The following is a 17,485-nucleotide window of genomic DNA, read 5'->3' as shown; positions in this document are numbered from 1 at the left end:
TAAAACTCCCGCACACCGGCAAGCAACGAGGCGACGGGCGTTTTACCTGCAATATCTCCGAGACCGCCTTCTGCCGCACGAATCCCAGCGACCGATTAGGTCCCACAGAGTGGTCCTTCTCCGGGTCCCGTCGACTAAACAATGTCGGTTGGCGGGCCCCAGGGGAAGAGCCTTCTCTGTGGCGGCCCCGACTCTCTGGAACCAACTCCCCCCAGAGATTAGAACTGCCCCCACCCTCCCTGTCTTTCGTAAACTTCTTAAAACCCACCTTTGCCATCAGGCATGGGGGAACTGAAACACCTCCCCTGGGCATGTACAATTTATGCATGGTATGTTTGTGTGTGTGTTTGTTAGTAAATGGGGTTCTTTTTAAACCTTTTTAAATATTTTAAATTTATTTGGATTTGCCATGATTTGCTGTATCTTGCTGTGAGCCGCCCCGAGTCTGCGGAGAGGGGCGGCATACAAATCTAAATAATAAATAAATAAATAAATAAAATAAAGTCTGGAACCAGCTTCCCCCCGGAGATTCCCCCCACCCTCCTTGTCTTTCGTAAACTTCTTAAAACCCACCTCTGCCGCCAGGTATGGGGGGAACTGAGACATCTCCCCCCCGGGCCTATACAGTTTATGCATGGTATGCTTGTGTGTATGTTTTCTTTTAATAAGGGGTTTTTAATGACTTTTAATTATTAGATTTGTTATATATTGTGTTATTATTGTTGTGAGCCGCCCCGAGTCTACGGAGAGGGGCGGCATACAAATCGAATAAATATTATTATTATTATTATTATTATTATTATTATTATTATTATTATTAATATTATTTATTAGTCTTTGGAGAGGGGCGGCATACAAATCTAATAAATAATAATAATAATAATAATAATAATAATAATAACAATAACAATAATAAAGTCTCATAAACTATGTGTTCAACTGATCCATCTTGGACCTACGGGTTCTACATTTGAGCAGGGGGTTGGACGTGAAGACCTCCAAGGTCCTTTCCAGTCCTATAATCTGACTACTGCAATTTTCTCTACATGGGAGGAAACAGGGCCAGAAGAGGTGGGGAGAAGCCTCCGTGGGGCCTCTCTAGGAATCTCTTGGGAGGAAACATGGCCGAAAGAGGTGGGGAGAAGCCTCCGTGGGGCCTCTCTAGGAATCTCCTGGGAGGAAACAGGGCCAGAAAAGGTGGGGAGAAGCCTCCGCGGGGCCTCTCTAGGAATCTCCTGGGAGGAAACAGGGCCAGAAGAGGTGGGGAGAAGCCTCCGTGGGGCCTATCTAGGAATCATCTGGGAGGAAACAGGGCCGGAAGAGGTGGGGAGAAGCCTCCGTGGGGCCTCTCTTAGGAATCTCTTGGGAAGAAACAGGGCCGGAAGAGGTGGGGAGAAGCCTCCGCGGGGCCTCTCCAGGAATCTCCTGGGAGGAAACAGGGCCGGTGGAGGTGGGAAGAAGCCTCCCCGGGGCCTCTCTAGGAATCTCCTGGGAGGAAACAGGGTCGGTGGAGGCGGGGAGAAGCCTCCGTGGGGCCTCTCTAGGAATCCCCTGGGAGGAAACTGGGCCGGAAGAGGTGGGGAGAAGCCTCCTTGGGGCCTCTCTAGGAATCTCCTGGGAGGAAACAGGGCCGGTGGAGGTGGGGAGAAGCCTCCGTGGGGCCTCTCTAGGAATCTCCTGGGAGGAAACAGGGCCGTAAGAGGTGGGGAGAAGCCTCCGTGGGGCCTCTCTAGGAATCTCCTGGGAGGAAACAGGGCCGGTGGAAGTGGGGAGAAGCCTCTGTGGGGCCTCTCTAGGAATCTCCTGGGAGGAAACAGGGCCTCCACCCTCCCTGTGGTTTCCCCAATCGCATGCCTTATTTGCTTTTACATTGATTCCTATGGGAAAAATTGTTTCTTCTTACAAACTTTTCTACTTAAGAACCTGGTCACAGAACAAATTAAGTTCGTAAGTAGAGGGACCACTGTAGTTCCACTGGCTAACTGTTCTCAGTGTCAGGGAGTTTCCCCTTAATTTAAGGTTGCTTCTCTCTTTGGTTAAGTTTCCAAGCAACGGTTTTTTTGTCCTGCCCCCTGGTGCTTTGGAGAATCATTGGACTCCCCCCTTCTTTATTGCAGCCCCTCCAAACAAAACGTACACAAAGGCAACGGTGTTTGTCGCAAGGACAAACACGCAGACCTCAACGCGCCCGTCAAAATTAAACCCTTGTCTTGAAGAGTCTGCGGAGAGTCTGCACATCTCTGCCTCGCTCGTTCCACTGTTTATAGTCCTTCTTTTTTTAAAAAAACAAAACCAACAACAAAAAAAACCCTCCAAAGAAAAAATTCCCCCCACAATCTGCTTGATCCCCTGCTGGGTATTTTTAGCTTCTGATAATTTGTAATTAGTCCTCATCAACCTAATCTTTTAACCAAGGTGCTTTCGTTCCAACCGCCTGCCGGTTTGCACCAGCGCATACTGATTTGAGCCCGGGCCTGGTTGCCACGCAGCCTTTTTTAAGCCTCAGAGCTGGAGAGAGAGGACGGGTTGTGCAGCTGCTGTTTGTGTGTGCAAGAGAGAGAGACACACACACACACACACATTGGATATGTGTTGATAGGCTGACCGGAAGGACACCTTGAAAGGAGGACTTTTGTGGAAAGTGCTCCTCGACGTGCGACCAAAACTGAACCCAACATTTCTGCGGCTAAGACATTTAGAAACATAGAAACATAGAAGACTGACGGCAGAAAAAGATCTCATGGTCCATCTAGTCTGCCCTTATACTATTTTTTTGTATTTTATCTTAGGATGGATCTATGTTTATCCCAGGCATGTTTAAATTCAGTTACTGTGGATTTACCAACCACGTCTGCTGGAAGTTTGTTCCAGGCATCTACTACTCTTTCAGTAAAATAATATTTTCTCATGTTGCCTTTGATCTTTCCCCCAACTAACTTCAGATTGTGTCCCCTTGTTCTTGTGTTCACTTTCCTATTAAAAACACTTCCCTCCTGAACCCTATTTAACCCTTTAACATATTTAAATGTTTCGATCATGTCCCCCCTTTTCCTTCTGTCCTCCAGACTATACAGATTGAGTTCATGAAGTCTTTCCTGATACGTTTTATGCTTAAGACCTTCCACCATTCTTGTAGCCCGTCTTTGGACCCGTTCAATTTTGTCAATATCCTTTTGTAGGTGAGGTCTCCAGAACTGAACACAGTACTCCAAATGTGGTTAAGATGTATCGGGCACCCTCATAGACCAGTGATGGTGAACCTTTTTTTTCCCCACGGGTGCCAAAAGTGGATCCACGAGTGCCCACAACCATAAGTCAATGCCCAGGGAGGGTGGAAACAATCTCTCCCATGCTCCAGAGGCCTGTTTCCTGACTTCCGATGGGCCTGTTAGGCCCGTTTTTCACCCTCCCCAAGCTCCAGAGGCTTCCCTGGAGAATGGGGAGGGCGAAAACAACCTCCCTCGCCACCCAGAGGCCCTCTAGAAGCCAAAACTGCCCTCCTAGAGCCTTTGTGCAAACAAAAAATCAGCCCGTTTTCCGATTTCTGGTGGGCCCAGTAGGTCCATTTTTCACCCTCCCCAGGCATTGCCTTGACTCCGGAGGCTTCCTTGGAGACTGGGGAGGGCGAAAATGCCTTCCCCTGCCTCCTGGAGGCCCTCTGGAAGCCAAAAATGCCCTCCCAGAGCCTTTGCGCAAGCAAAAAATCAGCCCATTTCCTGATTTCCGGTTGGCTCGATAGGCCTGTTTTTCACCCTCCCCAGACATTGACCTGACTCCAGAGGCTTCCTTGGAGACTGGGTAGGATGAAAATGCCTTCCCCTGCCCCCTAAAAGCCCCCTGGAAGCCAAAAATGCCCTCCCGGAGCCTTTGCGCAAGCCAAAAATCAAACGCGCACTGGAACTGAGCTAGGGCAATGGCCCGTGTGCCAGCAGACATAGCTCCGCTTGCTACCTGTGGCACGCATGCCATAGGTTTGCTATCACTGCCATAGACTCAGAAGGTCGCAAAAGGGGACTGTATGACCTTAGGATGCTGCGATCATCATAAATATGAGTCAGTTGTCTGAATGTCTGAATTTTGTCTGGAATGGTATAAGGCAGGGGTCCCCCAAACGTGGCAACTTTTAAGACTTTTGTGGACTTCAACTCCCAGAATTCTCCCGTCAGCATAGCTGGGAGTTGAAGTCCCAGAGCTTACAACACTTTTGCCAGACCCATCCTCGAATACAGCTCATCTGTTTGGAACCCATATCGCATCTCAGACATCAACACCCTTGAAAATGTCCAAAGATACTTCACCAGAAGAGCCCTTCACTCCTCCACTCGAAATAGAATCCCCTATGAGACTAGACTTTCAATACTGGGCCTAGAAAGCTTAGAACTAAGACGCCTTAAACAAGATCTAAGTATTGCCCACAAGATCATATGCTGCAACGTCCTGCCTGTCGGCGACTACTTCAGCTTCAACCACAACAACACAAGAGCACACAACAGATTTAAACTTAATATTAACCGCTCCAAACTTGACTGCAAAAAATATGACTTTAATAATCGGACTGTCGAAGCATGGAACTCCTTACCGGACTCCATAGTGTCATCCCCAAACCCCCAACACTTTACCCTTAAATTATCTACTGTTGACCTCTCCAGATTCCTAAGAGGTCAGTAAGGGGCGAGTACAAGTGCACTAGAGTGCCTTCCGTCCCCTGTCCTATTGCTCTCCTATATCTCCTATACCTTTCTTCTATTCCTATATCTCTTCTTCTATTCTTTCATTGATATGTTCTATTACTATATCTTCTCTTCTATTCTTTCTTAGATATATTTTACTATGAGTATCTCCTCTATAACGTTCATCATGTATTTTACTATGTGTATATAGATATATACCCACTAAAACCCTCATTGTGTATTGGACAAAATAAATAAATAAAAATAAAGTCCACAAGTCTTAAAAGTTGCCAAGTTTGGGGGACCCCTGGTCTATTACGTGAACACAGAGCATGGTGCCCTGTGTTTTTTCAATTCTAATCTATCACCTGACACCGTAAAGCAAAGGTGTGCAAACTTGGCCACCTTGAAACGTGTGGACTTCAACTCCCAGAATTCCCCAGCCAGCATCTCTTAAAAGTTGCCAAACTTAAGACGCTCCTAGCCGTAAAGATATTACAGAAAAATCATCTTTCAATCGGGGTCCCAAGTGATCGAAAACTGAAATGTAGGAATTATTTTGTTAAAAAACCAAACCAAACCGAAAACCTGTTCTTTCAGCCTGTGCTCGGATTGGAATCTACAGCTCCTTGCAAAACAATCTCGGCGGATTTGAAAAGTAGGCTAGACAAGAGAAAAGTCATAAAAATATCTCGTACTAGACAAACAAAGAAGACTGAAAGCAATCCCCGCAAGCGTTATTTTCAATCCGGTATCAGAGAAAATCCTAATAATAGGTATTACTTGTGTGGTTTTGCAACCTTCTCTAACAGGTGTGATAAAGACGAGGAAGGAAGGCAATTGTCTCTTGGATGGGAATCCAGCTAAAGTAATATTTTGGGGAGATGTCATGGGGCTTCTACCAAGGAAAAGTATCTTGCAACGGCAAAACAAATTATTGTATAATTGTACGTTGTTGTGGTTCAGCCTGAGGCTGCTCAGGGACCGGTTGTGTCTCTGCTGGCTCCATGCCCGGAGGAGGATGACAGCGAAGAGGAGGGGGCTGAACAGTCGGACGGGGGAGAGGAAAGTCAGGAATGGGACGAAGGAGAACAGCATGAGAGCCCCGGGGGTGGGGGGGCTCTCCCTAGCCAGTAGCTTGGAGTCATTAGGTGATGAAGCTCAAGCCGTCATTGACATGGGACAGAGATGGTCAGATCAAAGAAAGGAGCAATTAAAGAAGTATTATCAGCACTGAATTAGGAACAGCTGGGTTTGGGTGTGGTTCTCCTTAGCAGGGTTTAAAAGGCAGGCAAGCCCTTGAAGCCATGTGGAGTGTTATCAGTTTGGAGTTGCATTATCCTGTCTTGTTTCTCGGCGTCTCTGTTCCTGGCTTGTGGCCCAGCAGCTTTGGAAGACCCGTGGGAGGTGTAGGTCTGCTATCTACAGCCTCGGCTTGGCAGCAAGAATTCTGTATTGCTGCATGGACTTTTGCCTTCCTGGATATATCTGAAGATACAGCATTTTCCTGTTTGTAAGGACATTTTCTGTTACCTGTGTTTTTCTTGGATTTTATAAAACTGCCTTTGCCTTTTACCAGTGTGTCTGGATTCTCTTTTTGGGTTGGTATTGGCTTCTGGAGTGACCCAGACAGAACATACCTAACGTTGGAAATTTTAAAGACCGCGTCTCTTACTTCCCCCGCCATCTCATATGGACCGATGTTTCTGAGCAATTGTGCAAAATGCAGCCGCGTGAGCTATAGCGGGGCTCTCAAAATCTCCCAACATCACTCGGCGAAGACCTACACTGTTTGTGGCAACGTAAGGACTCTAAGCTAATGACACATTTAACTCCTACACCCAGTTTTGCCTGCTCTTCTACAGTCCCCTGTATTTTCAATTGGACACAAGATGCCAAAACTTCTGGTCTTTCTGTAACCCGAGATATATATATTTTTTGTATGAGCTATAAAGATCTGAGCAATGAGTAATATCCATGCGACAAACTTTTATAGGGATGAAGGAAAAATCAATGCTGCCCGTAGTGAGGTGTCAGTAACCAAGGGGACGGCAAGAGACGAGGGATGGAGGGAGGGGGATGGAGCCCCCAGGCATAATTCAAGCTGTCTCTCACAAGCCAAGAGTCTGAAGGCAATCAGGTGCTAATACAGGTTTGCTTTCAACCAACATCAATATTGGTTTCATCACTCGTTAATACCAAGTTTGGAGCCCAGGGAGGAGTTTTCTAACCACCCAACTATTTTTTTTAAAATCCAACTCAACTCAGAACTTGTGAAGGTACTGAAGGTCAGATCATTCTGCAAACTTAGCAGGACACATAAAAATAACAAAATGAAAGGCTGCATAGCTAGAGATATCACAAGCAGGAAGAGGGAGATTGGGATCCCGCTGTATAGAGCGCTGGTGAGACCCCATTTGGAATAATACTGTGTTCAGTTCTGGAGACCTCAACTACAAAAAGAGATGGGTCAAATTGAATGGGTCCAAAGACGGGCTACAAGAATGGTGGAAGGTCTTAAGCATAAAACCTATCAGGAAATAATGAACTCAATCTGTCTAGTCTGGAAGACAGAAAGGAAAGGGGGGACATGATCAAAACATTTAAATACATTAAAGGGTTAAATAAGGTTCAGGAGGGAAGTGTTTTTAATAGGAAAGTGAACATAAGAACAAGGGGACACAATCTGAAGTTAGTTGGGGGAAAGATCAAAGGCAACATGAGAAAATATTATTTTACTGAAAGAGTAGTAGATCCTTGGAACACACTTCCAGCAGACATGGTAGATAAATCCACAGTAACTGAATTCAAATATGCCTGGGATAAACATAGATCCATCGTAAGATAAAATACAGGAAATAGTATAAGGGCAGACTAGATGGACCATGAGGTCTTTTTCTGCCGTCAGACTTCTATGTTTCTATGAAATTGAACACAAGAACAAGGGGGCACAATGATTGAACTCTGGGTGCCTCACTACTGGGGGGTTGTGTCTGGATATACAGAGCTACCCAGCAGGACTTGACAAGATATCAGAATTTATCGTATGGCAATTAAGAAACCAGTGCAGAGAAATAACGAAGGCACTTTTGTAGAAAATAGGGGTAAACAGATTTACTCTTAAGGGCAATCAAAATATCTTCTGTCTTAGTCTTCTGTGTACAGGAACAAACTTTGCTCCAACTATATGCAGTAAAGCTTACTTACATGTAGATACTAAACCAATCCAGGTTTCTCCATATCAACACTATAGCTCTAACTCAATAATTAACTCACAATCAAAACTGCTCCAGTCAGCCAACTAACAATATTACCAACAACAACGGCAACAGCCAATAGCTAATAACGAACAGCTAACAATAATTGTAAAGTTGCTTTGCATTTTATAATGCTCTGGCCCAATCAAGTTGCAGTTTACACTCTATAACTCAGCATCCATTACTTCTTTTACCTTATATGGTAACGTAATGACAAAAGAATTACTTCTTTTACCTTATATGAAACCTAGAAACATAGAAGATTGACGGAAGAAAAAGACCTCATGGTCCATCTAGTCTGCCCTTATCCTGTACTATTTCCTGTATTTTATCTTAGGGTGGATATATGTTTATCCCAGGCATGTTGAAATTCAGTTCCTGTGGATTTAACAACCATGTTTGCTGGAAGTTTGTTCCAAGCATCCACTACTCTTTCAGTGAAATAATATTTTCTCATGTTGCTTCTGATCTTTCCCCCAACTCACCTCAGATTGTGCCCCCATGTTCTTGGGTTCACTTTCCTACTAAAAACAATTCCCTCCTGAACTTTATTTAACCCTTTGACATATTTAAATGCTTTGATCATGTCCCCCCTTTTCCTTCTGTCCTCCAGACTATACAGATTGAGTTCATGAAGTCTTTCCTGATAGGTTTTATGCTTAAAATATGGTAATATAGTGGAATAGCACCTAGGATTGAACTAATCCTTGACAGGTTGAGTTCTGGGGTTTATTTCAATGTGTTTGTTCGTGTTTTGCTTCAGATCTTGCCTGACCTTTGCTGCCTTCAGTTCTTATCTAGTAAAAAGACCTTCTCTCTAAATCTATGGAATCCAGGGTCTTCCTTTCCTAGGAATTGAGCGGTGATACCCTACGAAAATAGACTAACTATCCTGGGTCTTGAAAGCTTAGAATTGTGTCGCCTAAAACACGATTTAAGTATTGCCCACAAGATCATATGCTGCAACGTCCTTCCGGTCAACGACTACTTCAGCTTCAACCGCAACAACACAAGAGCACGCAACAGATTCAAACTTAATATTAATCGCTCCAAACTTGACTGTAAAAAATATGACTTTAACAATCGAGTTATCGAAGCGTGGAACTCATAACCGGACTCAATTGTGTCAACCCCCAACCCCCAACATTTCTCCCTTAGACTGTCCACGATTGACCTCTCCAGGTTCCTAAGAGGCCAGTAAGGGGCGTACATAAGTGCACTGGTGTGCCTTTTGTCCCCTGTCCAATTGTCTTTCCTTATCCCTTATATCATATATATTCTTTCCTTCCCATCTACTTCTCTTCTTTTTTACTTCCTATCTTTTTATATATTACTTAATGTCTATTCTCTTTCATATGTATTGTATATTGGACAAAGAATAAATAAAATAAATAAATAAATAAAATAAGGGGTTGTTAGTCTCTTCTTAAAACCCTCCAGTGATGGAGAAGCCACAACATTTGAAGGCAAGCCGACTTTACCAAGGATGCAAATCCTGAGGAACCTCAACAGACCCCTTCAACCAGCTCCATCCCCGAGTAGGTCAGCTGCCATTCCCCTCCACGCCTATTCCAGAGCCATGAAATTCCACCTGCGGTATTTTTAGCAAGGTGAGTGCCGACGTCGGTTCCCAGATGCCAAAGTCGCAGGTGAGACTAGAAGGAGAATATTCAGTACAGGAGGGGAAAAAAGGCTTCGAGGTGTCAGCGGTGAGCTGTATATTTCAACGAACGAGCCTCCGGATGACTCAGGGAAAAGAAGAATTTTATTTAGGAGTCAATATGGATCTTGAATTAGGTTCCTCTGGAGCAAATGAAACGCCGTGAGTCAATTGGATTACGGGAAGGATACAAACAGAATAAAGGAACGAAATAAAAGGAATGGAATGAAATGAAGCTATGAGCCCTGAAGGGACAATTTGAGGTTTTTTTCCTTTTTCCTGCTAGCGTGGGATTGATTCAAAAGGCAGGTTAAATCACGGGAGCCTCTTCCTTGTTCTCCCTCCTTCTCTGCACACGGGGAAGGCATCGGGAGTGTGCGTTGTGCGTCACAAGGGACGTCGAGTTACAAAAATGGGGGGGAGAGGTCTGGATAACGGCCATCATTTTTTTTTCTATGGGGTTTTAAACTGTTTTTACACTGTTTTTATATGGTGTACACTGAGAGCATCTGTACCAAAGACAAATTCCTTGTGGGTCCAATCACACTTTCTATTCTGTTCTATTCTATTTTCCATTCGTTCTCTCCTATCCTATCCTATCCTATCCTATCCTATCCGATCCTATCCTAATTTCTATTTTACTCCATGATTTCCATTCTATTCTATTGCCCATTCTATTCCCTATTCTATTCTGTTCTATTCCATTCTATTCTATTTTTCATTAGTTCTCTCCAATCCTATCCTATCCTAATATCTCTTCTCTTCCATTCTATTCTACTCTAATTTTATTCTATTCCACTCTACTCTTTTCTCCTTCTCTTCTCTTCCATTCCATATATTTTTAATAGGAAAGTGAACACAAGAACAAGGGGACACAGTCTGAAGTTAGTTGGGGGAAACATCAGAAGCAACGTGAGAAAATATTATTTGACCGAAAGAGTAGTAGATCCTTGGAACAAACTTCCAGCAGACGTGCTTGGTAAATCCACAGTCACTGAATTTAAACCTGCCTGGGATAAACATAGATCCATTGTAAGATAAAATACAGGAAATAGTATAAGGGCAGACTAGATGGACCATGAGGTCTTTTTCTGCCGTCTGTCTTCTATGTTTCTATTCTATTCTATTCTATTCTACTCTCTTCATGTTCTAATATTTCAGGGGCTGCCACAAAGAATTCAACCTATTCTCCAAACCACCTGAAGGCAGCACGAGAAGCAACGGGTGGAAAACTAGTCAAGGAGAGAAGCAACTTAGAACTAAGGAGAAATTTCCTGACAGTTAGAACAATTAACCAGTGGAACCTCTTGCTCCCAGAAGTTGTAAATGCTGGAATTTTTTTAAGAAGAGGTGGGATAACCAATTGTCTGAAGCGGTGTAGGGTATCCTACTGAAGCAGGGGGGTTGGACTAGAAGACCTCCAAGGTCCCTTCCAACTCTGTTATTCTACCCTAGCATTGGGGGTGACAGGGGGGAACGAATACCTTCTCCCGTCAAAGGCGTGACATGAAATGTGAAACAAATGAGCTTGTAAGCTGCTGAGGAACTAAGAGCTGTTCCAAAGTGGTCCTTGGAGACCCGGGCATCAAAACATCAAACCCCGCAACTTTTCATCTCCCTCCTGAAGACGGCAACCCAATTAAAGGAGGAAGAGGTGACAGGCGTCATCGCTAAGCTGTTGCTTGGTAAAAGCACTCCGGAGCTCTTGATGCCCCCGTTTGAGCAGAGCTGTCATTCTTTGCAGCCCCTTCTTCCCTCCCTCCCTCCCCCCCCCCGCCCCAATCCCTGGGAATTGGCAATAAAAGAAAGATTTGATTCACTTCTAATAGGTGTCAAGATAAAAATCAATGCCCTGTCTGAAATCTGGGTAATTTCAAATGAAGCTGTCTTGATGGGACAGAAAAGGAGGGAGGGAGAGGGAGGATGGAAGGGAAAGGAAAGAATGGGAAGAGGAGAGGAGAGGAGAAGGAAGGAAGGAAGGAAGGAAGGAGGATGGAAGGAAGGAAAGAATTGGAAGAGGAGAGGAGGGGAGAAGGAAGGAAGGAAGGAAGGAAGGAAAGAATTGGAAGAGGAGGGGAAAAGGAAGGAAGGAAGGAGGATGGAAGGAAGGAAGGAAGGAAGGAAGGAAGGAAGGAAGGAAAGAATTGGAAGAGGAGAGGAGGGGAGAAGGAAGGAAGGAAGGAAAGAATTGGAAGAGGAGAGGAGAAGGAGAAAAACCATAAACCAGCAACTAGCTCACCCCACGATTAAGACTTCACAGCCCGTCGAAGGCAGATTCTGGAAGAAATTATGGGATGCTTCTCCTGGTTGCATCCATGGATGCCTTCCATCAATTCAGCTCTATTTTAAACATTAGAAACAAGTGCCGGACATCTGAACCCCAAAACATCCATTTATAGAAACAACGGAGGATATTCAAGAATCTTTGGAACATTCGATTTCCTAAGAGAGGCCCAGGAAACTATAATAATAATAATAATAATAATAATAATAATAATAATAATAATAATAATGACAACAACAACAACAATAGTAATAACAATAATAATCAACCCATAGAATAAGATAAGACTCGGCTTCTTGAAGTTAAATATCAGGAGGAAACACACCCATACACAAAAGAGTATAAAATATGGACAAAAGCTCTCGGTCCCTCTCGTTAAGAGAAATCACACATCCTAAGGCTTTACCTGAAGCGTGGCTTGGTCTAGCTTTGCTTCCAGGCATCGCTTCTCTTCTTCTAACTGACTTCGCTCAGTTTCCAGTTCCTCAATCTTTAACCTGGAAGAGAAAGATTCCATGTTATAAAGTTAGAAGTTAAAGGTTCCCCTCGTATGGCTGGGCTAGTCGCTCCCCTTTCAAAAGCGAAGACCAGCACTGGCTGTCCAAAGATGGTTCCGTGGAAATTCATTCATTCATTCATTCATTCATCCATCCATCCATCCATCCATCCATCCATCCATCCATCCATCCATCCATCCATCCAATCATTCATTCATTCATTCATTCATTGGATTTATATGCCGCCTCTCTCCAGGGACTCGGGGCGGCTTACAACATATAAAAAGAACAATACAATAAAAATCCTAAATCCAAATTAATATAAAACACACTTATCTAATCTAACATCACCATTGTATTAAAAATCACTCATTCCCTCTCAACAACAATATAGATATCATTCATCAGCCCTGGCGGCATAGATGAGTCTTAAGACTCTTACGAAATGCAAGGAGGGTGGGAGCAGTGCGAATCTCCGGGGGGAGCTGATTCCAGAGGGCTGGGGCCACCACAGAGAAGGCTCTTCCCCTAGGCCCAGCCAAGTGACATTGTCTAATTGACGGGACCTGGAGAAGGCTGACTCTGTGGGTCCTGATCGGTCGCTGGGACTCATAAGGGCAGAAGGTGGTCCCGTAAGTAATTTTGTACGATGCCATGAAGGGCTTTATGGGTCACAACCAACACTTTGAATTTGTTTGTTCCATTATCATGCAGCAATCTTTGCATTCATTCTTTGGTTCAGCCATGTATAAAAATCTTTCCACACCCGGTGGTATCTTGTATCTTCCTGATCTTTCAGCTCCAATGTCGATTTATCCGCTTCTGCACAGTCTTAACATTTTCTACTTGCATTTTTACCTGCTTTGAAACTGCTGCGTTGGCAGTAACGGGGAGTTCACTGGCGCTGGGGATTCGAACTGGTGTCTTTCTGATCCACAAGCTCAAGCGTCCTAGCCACTGAGCCACTGCCTCCCTTGTTATCTTGATAGCCCTTAACTTTTTTTTTGCTCTCTGCAAATTTACATATGGTTGTGGTTAGCTCTGGCCCAGCTCCTGCCCCAAGGACTGTGGATGTGGGGGAGACATCCACATGCTGCAGGCCTGTTTTGCCCCCAGTGGAATCTGCTGATGAAGGCTCCTCTGACCAAGAAGACATGAGTGACAGGGAGGAGGAGAGTGGGGCAGACAGCTCAGAAGGAGATCAATTATCTAGCTCCTCCTTGGATTCAGAACAAGAGTTAATGATACAGCCACGCATGCGGAGAGCGATGCATAGGCAGCAACAACTGAGAGATTATTATCAAAGAAAATGAGGCCACCTGTGGTTGGGTGGGGCTGTGGTCATTAGTGGGGCTGCTATAAATAGCAGCCTGTGGGTTTGGCCATTGTGGAGGATTATCTGATCCTTGTGTTTCGTGACTGCTTTGCTGACTTTGACCTTTTGTGTACTGATTTTTCCTGCTTTGAAACTAAACCACTTTGTGAAAGAAGAAGGACTGTGAATTGCCTCACAGCTGCAAGCTAAGTATCACAGGACTGATAAGGGACTTGTACAAATTACCAGTTTGTTTGGAGACGAGGGCTCTTTGCTATACCAAAAGAGGGCTTGGTTTAAGTGACTTTTCATTATAAAGAACATTGTTTTGAATTTTCAAACGTGTGTGTGTCTGAAATTGTATTTGTGCATTTTTGGGAGGATTCTATCAGAGAGCTCGAGAGAACACATATTGTGGTTTACTTAGAGTCGGGAATGCTCATCTTAACCTTCCGGGTTTGTCATCCAAGTGGGGATTAAGCAGGCTTTCCAGAAGTTTGAGTGCGACCCTCAAGCCGAAAAATTGGAAAGTTACCTGCGTTCACGGGGTGATTTTATGCAGCTGTGTCACGTTGGCGAAATAACGTGAACCTCTAGAGGGCTAATTAAGCTAATGAAGGTTTAATTATGAAAACACAGGAAAGGCCCTGCGGGATGAGGATGAAGTCCAACCTAATCTACACTTAATGCAACTGGCTTTGCTCGGTTCCCAGGATGCACCTGTGGGGAGCCACAGGTGACCCTCCAAAGGGGCTTTTCTGGAGCTCTGAAGAACGTCAAGAGGGAGAAACTAAGACTCGAACAAGGACCATTAAACGTGGCTCAGACACCGGGACAAGAATGTGGCTTTCGTATCATCTCTGCAGCAGCTGGGAAAAAACCTACTGTATTTTTTGGGAGTATAAGGTGCTGGTTCTGGTATTGATATACTGTAGATATAAAAATGTATAATAGAATAGAATAGAATAGAATTTTATTGGCCAAGTGTGATTGGACACACAAGGAATTTGTCTTGGTGCAGATGCTCTCAGCGTACATAAAATAAAATAAATAAAATAATCTTAAATGGTTGGTCTGGTCAAGAGTTAGGTACTGTACTTTTCAAATAGCGTACTGTCATTGGATTAAAAGGGAATTTTGAAGTACTGGTTTCCATGTTTATTTGCATTTGAATCAAGTGCATTTAAGGTTTTTGACTTTGGCTATTGGCTATCCGCTTCTGTAATAAACATCAAAATGTGTTATTTAAAATTTAATTGATGATATTTAGTCTGAAGTAGTGTAGGGTCTCCTGCCCAAGCAAGGGAATGGACTATAAGATCTCCAAGGTCCCTTTCAACCCTGTTGAATAGAACAGAATTGAATAGAATAGAATGGAATGGAACAGAACACAATAGAGAAAGAATGGAGTGGAGTAGAATAGAATAGGACAATGGAATGAAGAAAGATTAGAATAGAATAGAATAGAATTCTTTACTGGCCAAGAGTGGTGGGACACTCAAGGAATTTGTCTTTGGTGCAGATGCTCTCAGTGCACATAAAAGGAAAGATACATTTGTCTAGAATCAAGAGGCGCAACACTTAATGATGGTCCTAGGGGTCAAATAAGTAAGGAGTAAACAATATTAATAAAAATCTTAAGAATACAAGCAACATTACAGTCCTACAGTCATAAGTTGGAGGAAATGGGTGATAGGAATGATGGGAAAAAACTAGTAGTAATAGAAGTGCAGACTTAGTAAAAAGTTTGACAGTGTTGAGGGAATTTATTTATTTATTTTATTTATTTATTTTATTATTTAGATTCGTATGCCGCCCCTCTCCGAGGACTCGGGGCGGCTCACAGCAGAGAAAAACAAATCATAAATAATCTGAATACATTTAAAACATTTAAGATTTAAAAAGAAACCCCATATAGTACATATTTGTTTAGCAGAGTGATGGCATTCGGGAAAAAACTGTTCTTGTGTCTAGTTGTCTTGGTGTGCAGTGCTCTGTAGCGACGTTTTGATTTTTAAAATTATTATTATTATTATGTCAGTACAACACAGCAAACGAGATCACTATGCTGGATTTCGTATTTCATCACCCGTCGAGCGCTTCCCAAGCACCTAGGACTGTGTGATGTAGCGGCGAATTATGTTTGCCGATCCCAGTAAAGCGGCCTTTTGCAATTGACAGATGGAGATTTTGTCAATTCCGATGGTTTTCAAATGTCCGCTGAGATCCTTTGGTACTGCGCCCAACGTCCCAAGGGCCGCTGGGACCACTTTCATGGGCTTATGCCAGAGTCGTTGCAGCTCGATTTTTAGATCTTCGTATTTCACTAATTTCTCTAGCTGCTTCTCCTCAATTCTGCTGTCTCCTGGGATTGCGATGTCGATGATCCATACTTTCTTTTTCTCCACGATCACAATGTCTGGTGTGTTATGCTTCAGAATTCGGTCAGTCTGAAGTCCCACGGTAGTTTTGCTTGCTCATTTTCAACCACTTTTTCGGGCTTATGATCCCACCAGTTCTTTGCCACTGGTAGATGGTAGTTCCGGCACAAGTTCCAGTGGATCATCTGTGCCACAGCATCGTGTCTATGCTTGTAGTCAGTCTATGTGATCTTTTTGCAGCAGCTGAGTATGTGATCGATTGTTTCATCTGTTTCTTTACAGAGTCTGCACTTTGGATCGTCTGGTTTTTTTTCAATTCTGGCTTTGACAGCATTCGTTCTAATGGCCTGTTCTTGTGCCGCCAGTATTAGTCCTTCTGTCTCATTATTATTATTATTATTATTATTATTATTATTATTATTATTATTATTATTGACAGTAACCACCTAGAATTAAGGAGAAACTTCCTAACAATGAGGATAGTTAACCAGTGGAACTGCTTGCCACCGGACATTGTGGGTGCTCCATCACTGGAGGTTTTCAAGCAGCGACTGGGGAGAAATTCTACCTCCTGTTGAGCCTAGGGCTGGACTAGAAGACCTCTAGAGTCTCTTCCAGCTCTAGTCTTAGTCAAAACCATCCAATTTTCTGCGGTCACAGAGGATTTACTGAAGTCAGTGCTGGAAGAGCGAAAAGTGTTTTTATTTATTCCGGTTCAAAATGTTCCTTTAACTCCCCGCTATATTTTTTTAATTTTTTAAAAAGCCCAACATAACAGTTCATCCTCCTGGGTGAAACAACCTGTTACGCCCCTGGCAATGGGGGGGTCACCAAACAGGGCTAATGTGATTTATGGGAGGCCCGGTGTAGGTGAAGGACTTGGCAGTGTTAATATTACTTTGTGTTGTTTCTTCAGAAGTAATAACGTGGGGAGAAAGAGATATTTTCATATATAACTGCTCTAATAATAATAATAAAATGTCTGATGAAAAGACTGCTTTGTTCTCTGAGGAGGGTGGAAGGGGGTTGGGGGGGGAGAATTGGGTGGGCAGAGATCTAGATAAAAGTTCTTTTTTTAAGCTTCCTGGAGATAATTTACTTTCTATATTAAAAGAAACAGAAGACCAAAAAAAAGGGTTTTTTTTCCCTTTTTGAAAAAAATAGTACCTCTCGCGCATAGGATGCAAATACACTTTTTTTTCCGGGTGGTGGGGGAGAGGTGGACATGAACCTGGATGCCTGAATTCTCCAGTGGTGTGCGTTGTGGTGTTGAATTGTTCATGTGTGTGTGTATGTGTGTGTGTGTGAGAGCCCTACTATCTATGGGACAGTCTTCTGCCGCAAAACTCCCAGCCTTCTGTAGATCCCGTCGGCCAGACAATGCCGATTGGCGGGGCTGCGTGGGAGAGCCTTGTCTGTGG

The 17,485-nt window shown here is 43.7% G+C and overlaps 1 protein-coding gene across 1 annotated transcript in view; it reads right to left on the bottom strand.

Moving 5' to 3' along the window:
* LOC139171809 (mitotic spindle assembly checkpoint protein MAD1-like) overlaps nucleotides 1–17,485 on the bottom strand; it is a 275,352-nt gene that overhangs the window by 194,988 nt on the left and 62,879 nt on the right. Inside the window, exon 5 of the mRNA XM_070760242.1 lies at nucleotides 12,278–12,368. Coding sequence (XP_070616343.1) covers nucleotides 12,278–12,368 — 91 coding nt within the window. The remainder of the gene's footprint in view (nucleotides 1–12,277; nucleotides 12,369–17,485) is intronic.

This window comes from Erythrolamprus reginae, chromosome 9 (genome assembly GCF_031021105.1).
Source record: "Erythrolamprus reginae isolate rEryReg1 chromosome 9, rEryReg1.hap1, whole genome shotgun sequence".
Taxonomy (NCBI): domain Eukaryota; kingdom Metazoa; phylum Chordata; class Lepidosauria; order Squamata; family Dipsadidae; genus Erythrolamprus; species Erythrolamprus reginae.
Note: the sequence above shows the minus strand (reverse complement) of the source record. Positions and strands in the feature narration are given on the sequence as shown.